At 63.2% G+C, this 12,333-nt stretch overlaps 1 protein-coding gene across 1 annotated transcript in view; it reads left to right on the top strand.

Annotated features, from left to right (window-relative positions):
- The first annotated feature begins 4,107 nt into the window (after nt 1-4,107).
- Nucleotides 4,108-12,333, top strand: part of Muc6 (mucin 6, oligomeric mucus/gel-forming) — a 29,392-nt gene continuing 21,166 nt past the window's right edge. The window contains exons 1-17 of the mRNA XM_058579624.1: nt 4,108-4,235; nt 7,848-7,901; nt 8,073-8,313; nt 8,433-8,559; nt 8,910-9,000; nt 9,087-9,196; nt 9,349-9,556; nt 9,669-9,791; nt 10,221-10,341; nt 10,424-10,562; nt 10,633-10,737; nt 10,820-10,889; nt 10,974-11,111; nt 11,311-11,472; nt 11,550-11,644; nt 11,748-11,880; nt 12,035-12,284. Coding sequence (XP_058435607.1) covers nt 4,178-4,235; nt 7,848-7,901; nt 8,073-8,313; nt 8,433-8,559; nt 8,910-9,000; nt 9,087-9,196; nt 9,349-9,556; nt 9,669-9,791; nt 10,221-10,341; nt 10,424-10,562; nt 10,633-10,737; nt 10,820-10,889; nt 10,974-11,111; nt 11,311-11,472; nt 11,550-11,644; nt 11,748-11,880; nt 12,035-12,284 — 2,225 coding nt within the window. The 5' untranslated portion in view covers nt 4,108-4,177. The remainder of the gene's footprint in view (nt 4,236-7,847; nt 7,902-8,072; nt 8,314-8,432; nt 8,560-8,909; nt 9,001-9,086; nt 9,197-9,348; nt 9,557-9,668; nt 9,792-10,220; nt 10,342-10,423; nt 10,563-10,632; nt 10,738-10,819; nt 10,890-10,973; nt 11,112-11,310; nt 11,473-11,549; nt 11,645-11,747; nt 11,881-12,034; nt 12,285-12,333) is intronic.

Below are 12,333 nucleotides of genomic sequence, written 5' to 3'. Positions count from 1 at the left end.
CTTGCCCCAGCTAAGCCCTTGCCTGAGGGGAGGAATAACTGGGCCAGAGCCCCATCCTGTGGGGGCTGCCTGGACAATAGGTGGTGTCCAGTTCAAGCCCACCTTTGGCTCTGGCTGTCCTGACCCTGGCGGGAGGCACAGCCCACCAACCCACTTTTGACACCAGCCCTATTGGCTGTGGTTTCTCAGGCCCCAGCACAGTTACCAGTGGACAAAAAGGACCACAGGGCCTGGCCAGGAGGGACAGTAAGCCCCACAGTAGATTTGGGGGCATGTTCCATCCAGCCGGGGCAGAACTGACCTCAGGCGGCAGCCCCCAGTAGGTGGTGGGCTGGGGCCAGGACCCAAGACCAGGGGGAGGGCAGATCACCCCCAAGCCCAGCCCAGGTACCCAGGGGCCAAGGCCAACATGTGGACTAGGGAAGGCCCCCCCAGGAGCACCACAGACAGGCAGCTGCAGAGGGCCTTCTGGGGAGCCTGGAGACCCTTCCCAGGGCCGCACTCCCCTCTCCAGGCCAGAGCCCAGGGCTGAGCTTGGAACCTGCTGGTTCCATTATCATAGCCGGGAGAGGGGGGGCTCTGCAAGGGCCTCTGAAGAGGCAGGGTCAGTTGCTGTCAGGGGTGGGAGCCAGAGGTCAGGAAGTGGACAGGACCTCGGGCATACCAGGGTGGGAGAAGGCACAAGTGCTGGGGCTCCAGCAGGATCCGGCAGCTGGAGCCACGGTAGCTGCAGGACGAATGTGGACAGAGGTGCAGGGCTCACCGTGTTCGGGAGGCACACTGGGCAGCCGGGTTGCACCTGTAGTGGGGGCGTTACCTGTGACACTTGGTGGGGCAGAGAAGGAGGGAGAGTCCCTGCTGGGACGGTGACTGCTGCCCAGACCTCACTGAGCAACAGGCCCAGATGGCTACCACATGCTGCATGCAGGACCTGGGGATATAGCTCCCACGCCTCCGCCACTCCATGCCAGGGTCAATGGGTTCCCACTGTTTTCCCCAAGTAGCAGGTGCCCACGGGCCAGTCCTACCACTCCCTGACCCCACAATGCTCAGCCCAGGTGGCCCTTGTCCCCCTCTGAGGACTGGACCAGGCAGCCCTGAGCTTCACACCCTGATCCGCAGGAAGTCCTGAAATACCCCGGGACCAACCCAGGGTCCACACTCTCTGGTCGGGAGTCAGGACGGGCTCTCCTGGTCACAGCTGGGCCCAGTCCTGGGCCTTGTCAGCCACAAGAGAATTCCTGCTCTGCTGTCAAAATCTATCCCAAACATGCCCCAAAGCCAGTTCTCAGCTCTTTGATCTGATGTTGACCAGCTGCCAAGCCCCGGGGCCGGAGCAGGGGCTGCTCTTCCCTGTCCTCCTTCCAGGGAATGTCACACATGGCCCAGGAGGGGTCCAGTGGGCAGGTACAGGATGGGAGGAGCAGGCTGACCAGGATTTCTGTGAATGAGAAGCAATAAGCCCTGGGTTTGCAGCTCCCTGTAGCCCAGGCCTGTGCTGGAGCCTTCTGGAGGACTTGCCCAGGAGGATGTGCATGTCCTTACCCCAGCCCCAGTGCCAAGCAGAGGTCCTCCCACGGCTATCCAGGAGCCACAGCCTAATGGGCAGTACCTCAGAGTGGAGCCAGGAGGCTGGAGCCAAGCACCTCTCCCTGGACTCTGGGGCAGACCTCGCTGCACCTTAGGCCCAATCCGGATCCTCCTCCACAGCCTGCCTGGGCCCTGGGTGACCACTGCTCATGGATGGCCATAAGAGTCAGGGGTCTGGGCTGGGTGTAAGCGTGGACAATCACCCACTTATATAGCCAGCATGCCCCGCTTTCCAGGCAGCGGAACCGGGTCTTATCGCTGAGATTGCTTCAGGAACAATGGCCACATACACCCTTATCGTCCAGCCTCAGAGCTGTGGGCTTGTTGCACTCGAGCGCTCCCAAGTCAAGAGACAAAAACGCCTTTCAGCAGCAATTTCCTGCCAAACAAGTGTGCTGGGAAGGAGGGGGCCTGAAGCCCTGGCCCGCACCAGGAGGGGCCCTCAGCCAGGGCCACGATAGCACTGTTGGGCAGAGCTGTCCACCCACCTCAGCACATGTCCTGAATGGCAGAGAAGACAGGACAAACCCCAGACAGCTGCCAGCAGCAGACGCAAGCCCAGTGCATGCACACACACAGCCTCACATGACACGTGTCCTTCCAGATGCACAGACACAGGCACACAGTGACACCAGTCCAGCCCCCGCAGACATGCCCTCCAGTCAAATGCCCTTTCCATGCTGGCTGCCCTGATGCAGTGACCAGCCCAAGACCCCAGCCCACCCACAGCTCAGGCAAGGGCAGGTCCCCCACGCTGTGCAGCTGCTCAGCACAACTGGGCAAAAGTTTCACTCCTTACTCTCAGTTTCCCACCTGAACAGGTTGGCTGAGCATGGAAGAACCCCTGAGCCAGGCAGAGGGGTACACCTGTCATCTCAGTGCCTTGGGAGGCTGAGGCAGGAGAATTCCACGTTCAAAGCCAGCCTGGGCAACTTAGCAAGACCCTCAGCATCTCAAAAGAAAATATCAAAAGGACTGGGGATGCAGCTCAGTGGTTGAGCACTCCTGGGTTCAACTCCTAATAGCAAAAGGAAAGAAAAAGAAAAAAGAAAGAAATGAAGAAATAACCCAGAACAGGAAGCTGAGAAGCAGAGTCCAGAGTGAACTTCCACCAGCGGCCTGAACACGTAACTGTGGTTTCACGTGAAAGCAATGTTCTTTTTTTCCCTTTTTTGCTTTTTGGTTTTGTGTGTGTGCTGGGAATCAAATCCACAGCCTTGGACATGCCAAGCACACACCTACCACTGAGCTACACTGCAGTCGGACAGAGTCCCTTCCAAGCTGCAGTTTGCTTAAGGTGAGCACATGACACCCACTGCTTCTGTCTCAGTGCTGCATGTCCCCTCCAGGGCGGGGGGTGGGCGCGGGGGCTGCACTCCAGGGCTTGCCCCTTGGGGGTTGGGGGGAGGCCCCGGGTCCAGGCCAGGGAGGTCAGGCTGAGGCAGTGCTGGGCAGGGACACCGAACCTGCAGTGGGAGCTGCTGGAGGGTCCTACAGGGTAGGACACAAGGCCCTTCCCCAGGAGAGGAGGCACCTGATCCCTGGCTCCGTACAGAGCTGGACAACCCCAGGAGTGACTGGTCAGATCCCGAATCCCCTCCTAAGCTGCAAGAGGGCCCCAGGGAGGACCCCAGCCCTGCCCTCATCCTGGCCTTCAACCTCACCATTGCCCTGACCTTTTGTGGCACTGGCACATGCCGCTATCTGCCCCGCCTCTAGATGTTGTCCCAGAAGCCCACCCTTCTTCCAGTGGGTTGGGCAGCTCTCTGAGGGGGTCCATCAATGCCCACCATTCATCCCCATGGAGGTGGCTCTGGGATGAAGAGACTCCAGGGCCCCTAGTCCTGCTCCTGAGTTGGGTGGCCCCTGCCAGCCGAGCTGCTCAGATCTGGGGGATCACCTCGCAGGAGGTGACCTGTCCTGTGGTTCCCCCATCCCCACCCTCAGAGGAGGCCACGTGAGGAGAGGTATCCAGGTGCGCAGCAACACGGAGACTCCCCTGGGCAGTCCCTCAGGCCTGGCCCCACAGGAGGGAAACTCAGGGGTGAGGGCCCAGCACATGGGCAACTCTCTGGGTATTGGGACCCAGTGGAGGTTAGGGCTCACCCAGAGCTACCCAGCACCCTGTGCTCCCTGACAGGGCAGACAGGGTGCACAAGCCTCCCCAGTAGCCCCCTGGACAATCCCCATCCCGGCCTCCCAGTTGTGTGCTGATGCCGCCCCCAGGGACCCAGTGGGGAGGCCCCTGGGACGGATGGCCCACACACAGGAGGTGTCTGCAGGACCCTGGAGGGTGTGTCCCCTCCCCCGGGGAGTGGGCGATAACGGGCTGCAGCCGCTGCAGAATTTTCCAAGAAAGGTCAGGTGCTGATAAAGTGGAGGCTGAGATCCTGTTTGGCCACTGTGTGCCCGATCAGCAGTGGCAATTACGGCAGAGTGTGGGGCACGGGTGGCGCAACAGGGGCAGGGCCACCACCCCTACATAAAGCCTGTGGGATTAGCACTCAGGCGCAGCGCTGGCAGTGGCAGGACGGCTGGGAGCCCAGCAGAGGTGCCCGGCCAGCAGTTCCTCTCCAGCGGCGACACCATGGTGGGGCTCTGGCTGCTGCTGCTGCTGCCCCACGGGGGAGCCCTGCTCAGCACAGGTGAGTGGGGGCAAGCAGACCCGCCAGAGGGCCGGCGCCCCACGGGCCCTACACGTGGGCCAGTTCCCAGGTCCTCTTGCCTGGCTGACTCTGCCGAGGTGGACTGACCTGTAGGTGCTGATAAATGGGAGCAGGAGGAGCCAGGTCTGCAGGTGCTGCCTCCCCACGGGCCCACATGCCACTGGGTTCTGTCCACCTCCTGGGGAGCTGGGCACAATGGCCAGGGAGGGTGCAGGAATAGGACAGGGGTCCCTTGGGCACAGCCCCTCCAGGAATGTGGGACCTGAAACACAGCAGCTCCAGACGGGTCAGTCTGTCACCCTCCCTCTCTCAACTCAGCCCTGGTCCCTGGGGCCTGAGGGTAGCCAGCAGGTGTGGAGGGGCAGGGACACAAGTCCCTCCATCAGGGAGGCTCATGGCCAGGAGAACAGGATGGACCGCAGAATGGGCCCCTGCCTCAGTCTCCCCTTCTGTAAATGTGGGGAGCTGTCCTGTCCACTGCCTGACCCAGACCACTGCCCTTCAGCAGCAGCTGGGAGCCTGCTGGGGGTGGACAACAGCTAGACAGAGGGCACCCTTGGGGCTGTGCCCAGCCTGGGGCCAAAGCACTGGTCAGTGCTTGGACTCAAGCAGTGTGACTCCCTTCTCCCAGGAGCCCCATCCCCACTGGCCAGGCCTCATCTGCCATGCCAGGGGCAGTGCTGAGCCCCACAGTGAGGGGCCAGGGCTCCAGTCAGGTCGTGTGGGACCCCTGCCCCCTAACCCAGCACACCTGGCAGAGAAGGTGTGGGGTGGAAGAGCCCAGGTTGGGCTTGGGAGCCCCCCCAGTGGGCATTCTTTGTGCACTGACTCTGCACGGACTGGGAGAGGGCGGCGGCCAGCAGAGCATGAGGTCAGACAGCAGGTCATGGGACCTGGGGCTGAGGGAGGCCTGTGGGTCAGCCAGTTAGCCAGGCCACGCAGGGGTGGCGGGCAGGGCCACCAGGCGTGCACAGGAACAGCGAGTGCCCCTGCCGCCCTATGACCTGCCCGGGGCTGAGAAAGCCTGGGGGGGGGGGCAAACCAGCCACCCCAGATGCCTTGGGGCCTGGCGTCGGGTCGGTCAGCAGGAAGCACAGAAAGTCCCTGGAAGGAGAGTCCACAGCACTGACGGCCTCCTGAGTTTCTTCAAAGGGACCTCTGGGGTCAGCGCCAGGTAGTCAGAGACAGAGGCTCAGTGAGGCTGGCACCTGGTAAAAGGAGGGGCTTGGCAGGGGAGCGGAGTCACCCACAGATAGGGACAGGGACCCCGGTGCTGGCAGCTGGAAGTTTGCTGGGCCCCGGGGCCTGGCAGACATAACAATGAGGGGACTGGGGGCCACAGAGCCAGACACAGGTCTAGGGCAAAGAGGGGTGAGAACTGAGCCTTTGCCATTGGCACCATACAAGGTTAGGGTGGACCCAGACGCCACCGTCCATCTGAAAGGTAGAGGACTGAGTCACAGAGGGTTTTGCCCAGAGCAGACTGACCAAGGTCCCATACCTTCAAGAGGTGCTGTCCCTGGGGCACCCTGGAAGGGAAGGCCAGGACCCAGGGCGGGGATGGGTGAGGAGTGGGCACCAGCCTGCGCCCAGCATGAGCCTCACACCCACAGGGGAAGGCAGGCACATGCCACTGCAGCCGAAAACCACCTTTAGGGCCGGGGCCAGCGTGAGTGGGCCCACACACGCCCAGCCTGTCCAGTCTCCAGGCACTCAAACCTGGCGCTCCTGCCAGCCAGAGGACTCTCCCCCAGGCCGAGGCTCAGTCCCTAGGGCCAGACAGCCTCCGTGGCTAGGTGCCTCTGCTCAAGCCTCAGCCACACTCCCGGGGTGCCAGAGGTGCACACACTCTGGAGGTGACTAGCAGCAATGGAAGGGGCAGCGTCACCTCCCAGAGCTTGGCAGAACCTGGGTTAGGGATCCAGGTGGGGAGTGGGAAGAAGGGAACCCCCCTGAGCTGTCTCAAGGGATGCACTGTGTGCACCCAGCTGCTCAGCAGGGGGGAGCCAAGGCAGGGTCAGGCCCAGGAGCACCTGGACAGCCCGGCCAGCATTCAGATACTGCCATGGCCCAAGGGAGCCACAGGAGGGCCAGGTCCCCAAGGTGCGGGGTGGGGGAGGAGGGAAGAATGTGCGTCAACCTGCCCCTTGATGAGGGAGGAAAGGGGTTGGGAGCCAGGAGGCAAACCCACAGGGAGGGCACCCTCACGGCCTGCAGGAGATAGGCTGGCCATCTTCCCAGCTTCCCTACTCCATGGTCACCATGACCCATGCTATTTGGGCATCTCCCTGGTCACAGCTGCCAGTCCAGGACCAACCCAGGGGGCTGTCTTGGAGGCTGCCAGGCAGGAAAGAGGCAGGAAGACGGATGAGCTCAGAGCCCCAGGAGGGCAGACTTGGCCCTCGCTCAGCCCCTGGGCGGTTCACAGAGCTGGACGTGGCTCCCCACAGGGACACCAGGAGTCGTGCTAGGAACAGCAGGATGTAGCCAGGCAGAGGGTTCAGGGGACAACCCGCTCTATCTCCACCCTCGTCACCTGCTTCCCAGAACGCCCCATGCCCACCCTCCTGGCCTCGCCCACCAGCTCCAGCGGCCACCCCACCCCAGCTGCCCAGGAATCTCTGTGTCTTGTTCTCTCTGTCTGCAGACACACAGGAGGGGCCCAACTTGTCTGGGCAGCAAGTGGTGAGGGAAGCCTGGCAGACAGGCCAGCAAGTGTCCTGACCAGAGGATGCCAGAGAGCCATGCCTTGGGGCTGCTGTGCCCTGAGGCTCAGAACTGGTTGCCCAGGGCTGCCCCGCTGGCTGCTCCACTTCTGACTCCCACAAGACAGAGAGTCCCCCCAGGAGTCACTGGGCACTAGAGCACCCAGCTCTGGTCAGAGGTCACCTCCTCAGAAGGTCACCCTTCCCCAGTGGTGGTAGCCTCTCCCCACCCAGCACAGGCTGGCCACCCTTCCATTTGCTCATGGTGGCCGGCAGCTTCTGCAGCCCTGTGCGCACGCATGAGCAATCTCCTGCCCAGGACAGGTCCATGGAAGCACCTCCTGCCCTGTGCCCGTGGCTGGGTCATGGGCCCAGGACAGGGGCTCCATGAAGACAAGTTGAGCTAACACTGCATAGATGAACTGAGAGGAGAGGACAGCAGGAAGGGACCGGACTTGTGCAGGCCACCCAGAAGCTAGCCTCCTCAGGGCTGCTGTGCTGCCCACAAGCCGAGTGTTCCCTGGGTCCTGGGAGGGCAGTGCTGGGCAAAGCCAACAGGGATGGCGTGGGGGCTGCCACTGACCACAGGGCACAGGTCTGGATGCTGCTTCCTTTGCTACCAGGCCTCTGCCCAGAGTGCAGGCTTCACTCATGTACCACACAGGCAGGCTCACCAGAGCATAGCCTGTGTGACAGGGCCCAGGCCACTGCACACCCAGGCCTGGGGCTCCCGGAAAAGCATCAAGCCTCAGAAGAGCCAGTGCTCAGTCTGGAGCTAAGGGCTGATGCCCTGGGCAGCTGCACCACCCCCTGCAGTCTCTCCCTGCCAAGACCCCCTGGGTGAGCCCACTGCAGGGGAGCTGAGCACCGGCCTCCTGTCTTACAGACCCCACGACTGGAAATACCACTGACCCCAGTGCTGAGGGCAGCCTACAGTCCAGTAAGGCCCGGGACGGGGGGTGGAGCCCAGCCCAAGGCCAGCAGCCTGGGAGACAGTGTCCACGGTGTGGGGGGAGGCTTCCAACACACCCAGAAAGCTACACCCCTCCCCGTGTGGGCTCCCAGGGTCCTCAGTGGGGCCATGAGCTGCAAATTGCCCTTCTCTCTGCAGCCCTGAAAAAGGGCTGGTGTTCCTCATGGGGGGCTGGCCACTTCTCCACCTTTGACCACCATGCCTACGACTTCCTGGGGACCTGCAACTACATCTTTGCGGCCAGCTGCAAGGGTGCCTCACCTACCTTCAGCGTCCAGCTGCGGCGAGGGGCGGACGGGAACATCTCTCGGATCATTGTGGAGCTAGGGTCCTCCGTTGTCACCGTGAACGAGACGACGATCTCCATCAAGGACATCGGGTGAGCCAAGGGGCTAGGCCAGGTAGTCAGGGGCTGGGGATCCTGACCCCAAGGATGTCAGGTGAGCCATGGGGCCACCTGGGCAGTTGGGGGCAGACACTGACTGCTCTCATCCACAGGGTGGTCAGCCTGCCCTACACCAGCCATGGGCTCCAAATCACACCCTACGGCCAGAGTGTGCAGCTGGTGGCCAAGCAGGTGGAGCTAGAGCTGGTGGTCATGTGGGGCCCAGACGCCCACCTCATGGTGAGGACTGGGGGCCTGGGCAGGGGCATACGGGCCCAAGGTACAGGGCTCAGGAGGAGCTGCCCTCCTTGGGCAGGGGTCTCAACCTGCTCTGACCCTAATTGGCAGTACAGCCAGGCCCTTTCTGCCAGGCAGCACTGACCCCTGGCCAGTAACCTGGACTGGATCTAGGTTTTCTTGGTAGCTGTTCCCCCACTTAAAAATAAGGAGGATCCAGCAAGAGGTGGAACCCCCCAGGAGGAACAAGGTGTGGGGATGGTGGGGGCCCGGGGAGCAGGAGTGAGTGGCCCGGCCAGCTGGGCAGGAGCCCCTCCTGCACCCCATGGGGCCCAGCAGCACCCGCCCTGCAGGTTCTGGTGGAGAGGAAGTACATGGGCCAGATGTGTGGGCTGTGTGGGAACTTCGACGGGAAGACGGCCAATGAGTTTCTGAGCGAGGATGGTAGGTGGGGAGGGGCAGGCAGGGCTGTGGGGACCCAAGCCCACTTGGCTAGACCCCAAGGCGTTGACCCCCACCCCATGCCCTAGGCAAACTCCTGGAGCCCTACAAGTATGCTGCACTCCAGAAGCTGGACGACCCCAACGAGATCTGCACCTTTGAGGCCATCCCCAGGCCCCCCGTCCTGCAGGCCACACATGTACGTGAGGTGGCCAGGCCCTGGGGCCATGCTGGGGCCAACCCTCAAGGGGTCTGATGGGCGTCTTGGAGCCAACAACCCCACCTTCCAAGACCCAGGCATGGTGTGGGAGGTGCCCTGGCCTGTGTGACCCTGAGTGGTCTGCTGCCCAGGTTGGGATCTGCACCCAGCTGCTGACCTTGGTGTCCCCTGAGTGTGATGTGCCCAAGAAGCCATTGGTGCTGAGCTGCCAGGTGGACATGGCTGCATGTGCCCAGCCGGGCCAGCAGAACTGCAGCTGTGCCACTCTGTCTGAGTACTCCCGCCGGTGCAGCATGGCACACAGGCCTGTCAGCAACTGGCGGGGCCCCGGCCTCTGCTGTGAGTCCCGGTGGGATGGGGCGGGGCTGGGGTAGCCGCAGGAAGGCCCCTCCTGGGTGGGGTCTGGGCTGCTGGCTGGGGTGAGGCCTCTCACAGACCCTGTGCCTCCTAGCCGTGGGCCAGTGCCCAGCCAACCAGGTGTATCAGGAGTGTGGCACGGCCTGCATCAGGACCTGCTCCAACCCACAGCACAGCTGCTCCAGCCCCTGCACCTTTGGCTGCTTCTGCCCCAAAGGTGAGGCAGGTGCTGGCTCCCACTGTCCCCAACACCTGGAGATGAGCCCTGAGAAGGGACAACACACCCTGCCTGACTTGAGCACAGACTTTCTGCAGTTGGAGCCCCAATCCCAGGGCCCCTCTGCCCACCCCCAAACCTCACAGCTCCTACGGACCTAGGAACCCACAGCCACACTTGCAAACCCACAGGCGTGAGTGGGGCCAAGGGGTGGGGGTCAGGGGGACCAAGAACTGCTGCGGATAGGTGGGCTTTCAGGTGGGCCTGAGGCAGTTATGCATCCGAGACTCGCCAGGCCTGCCCCTCACCTGGGCCTGCACCTTGGTAAGGACCAGCAAGGCCTGCGCAGGACGGCCAGGGAGGGAGCATCCAGCGGGAGGGTGGGAGGAGGTCAGTCCCACCCAAGCCCAAGAAGCCACTTTCTGGCAGGAATGGTACTCAATGACCTCTCCAACAACCACACCTGCGTGCCGGTCAGCCAGTGCCCCTGCATGCTCAATGGAGTCGCCTACAGCCCTGGGGAGGTCGTGAGGGCTGCCTGCCAAAGCTGGTGAGTACTAGGGAGGGCCCCTGCTGGCCTGGAACACAGGGGAGGAAGGCCACTTACAGGGTCACCCCCTGTGGCCCCGCAGCCAGTGCACCATGGGCCACTGGACGTGCACAGGGCAGCCGTGCCCGGGCCACTGCTCTCTGGAAGGCGGCTCCTTTGTCACCACATTCGATGCCAGGCCCTACCGCTTCCACGGCACCTGCACCTACATCCTCCTCCAGGTAGGACGGGCTTCGGGGCTGGTGGGGAGGGTGTGGTCCCTCCATCCCTGAGGAACCTGGCCCCCCACAGAGCCCCCAGCTTCCCAACGAGGGCACGCTCATGGCCGTGTATGACAAGTCGGGCTACTCACACTCAGAGACGTCCCTGGTCGCCATCGTCTACCTGTCCGGGCAGGTACGGCTGCCCCCACAAACAGAGGTGGGCCCAGCTCTTGCCTGCTCTCAGCCCTCCCTGATGCAGGCTGCCCTCCCTCCAGGACAAGATTGTAATCTCCGAGGATGAGGTGACCAACAATGGAGACACCAAGTGGCTCCCCTACCAGACCCGTATGTCCCTGCCCAGCTCCGGGGCCTCCTGGGCCACGCCTCTGGGGGCAGGCCTGACAGCCTGCTGAGCACCTGCCCTTGCAGGCAACATCACCATCTTCAGACAGACGTCTACCCACCTCCAGATGGCCACCACCTTCGGGCTAGAGATCGTGGTCCAGCGTCAGCCCGTCTTCCAGGTGTACATCACCCTCGGGCCGCAATTCAGAGGCCAGACCAGAGGTGAGCCCCCACCCCTGCCTTGGCCAGGTGGGGAAGGACACACGAGAGACTGGCACTGGCCCTGCACATGCAGGGAGCCCACAGGAGCGTGGCCACCTGAGGCCAGTAGCCTGTCATGGGGACACAGCAGGACACTGCTGGGGTGCAAGGGGGCACAGGAAGGGCAGGTGGGGCTTGGCCCTCACGGTCTGCTGCGCAGGGCTCTGTGGCAACTTCAACGGGAACACGACCGATGAGTTCACAAGCAGCGCAGGCATCGACGAGGGCACAGCTGCACTCTTCGTGGACTCCTGGCGGGCGGGGAACTGCCCAGCTGCCCTGGAACGGGAGATCGACCCCTGCTCCATGAGCCAGCTCAACAGTGAGTCCACCTGCCCTGCCTCCCAGGCCTGGGGCTGGGGAGGGGACACAGGACCCACAGCCAGTTTGTCGCCCTAGAGATGTACGCAGAGACCCACTGCTCGGTGCTGCTAAAGAAGGATGGTGTGTTCGAGAAGTGCCATGCCGTGCTGGACCCCAAGCCTTTCTACAAGGTGGGCCTACAGGCACCTGGGGAGGCAACACAGTCCTGGGCACCTGGGGCTATGGCCAGGGAGAGGAGGTGCCATGTCCCGCCACGGCTGGCTCTTCCCGCAGAGGTGCGTGTACCAGGCCTGCAACTATGAGGAGACCTTCCCGCACATCTGCGCAGCCCTGGGCGCCTACGTGCACGCCTGCTCCTCCCAGGCCGTGCTGCTCGGGGACTGGAGGGACAGCGTGTACAACTGCAGTGAGTGCAGCAGGCCAGGGGGTGGAGTCGGGGGTGGCTAGGACATGGAGTCCCAGGCCGCTTCTGCCTGGCCGCCCCACTGGCCAGTGGGCAGCACGGCCCAGACCACAGGCCCCAGCTGCCATGCGGAGGGCCTGACCCCAGCTCCCTGCAGCCATCCCTTGCACCGGCAACCGCACCTTCAGCCAGCAGAGCCAGGCCTGTGACCACACCTGCCTATCCCTGTCCAACCGCGAGGTGGAGTGCCACCCCAGCGCAGTGCCCGTGGATGGCTGTAACTGCCCTGATGGCACCTACCTGGACCACAGGAATGAGTGTGTGCACAAGGCCCAGTGCCCCTGCCTGCTGGAGAGTCACAAGTTCATCCTGGCCGGCCAGTCCACCATGGTCAACGGCATCATCTGGTGCGGGTTGGGCCTGGGGGTGTGGGGCATCGGGGCGCAGGCTCATGCA

This window comes from Marmota monax, unplaced genomic scaffold (assembly GCF_021218885.2).
Source record: "Marmota monax isolate L192 unplaced genomic scaffold, Marmota_monax_Labrador192_F-V1.1 WCK01_AAM20220418_F8-fsc00038, whole genome shotgun sequence".
NCBI lineage: Eukaryota > Metazoa > Chordata > Mammalia > Rodentia > Sciuridae > Marmota > Marmota monax.
This window is presented reverse-complemented; position numbering and strand designations above follow the sequence as displayed.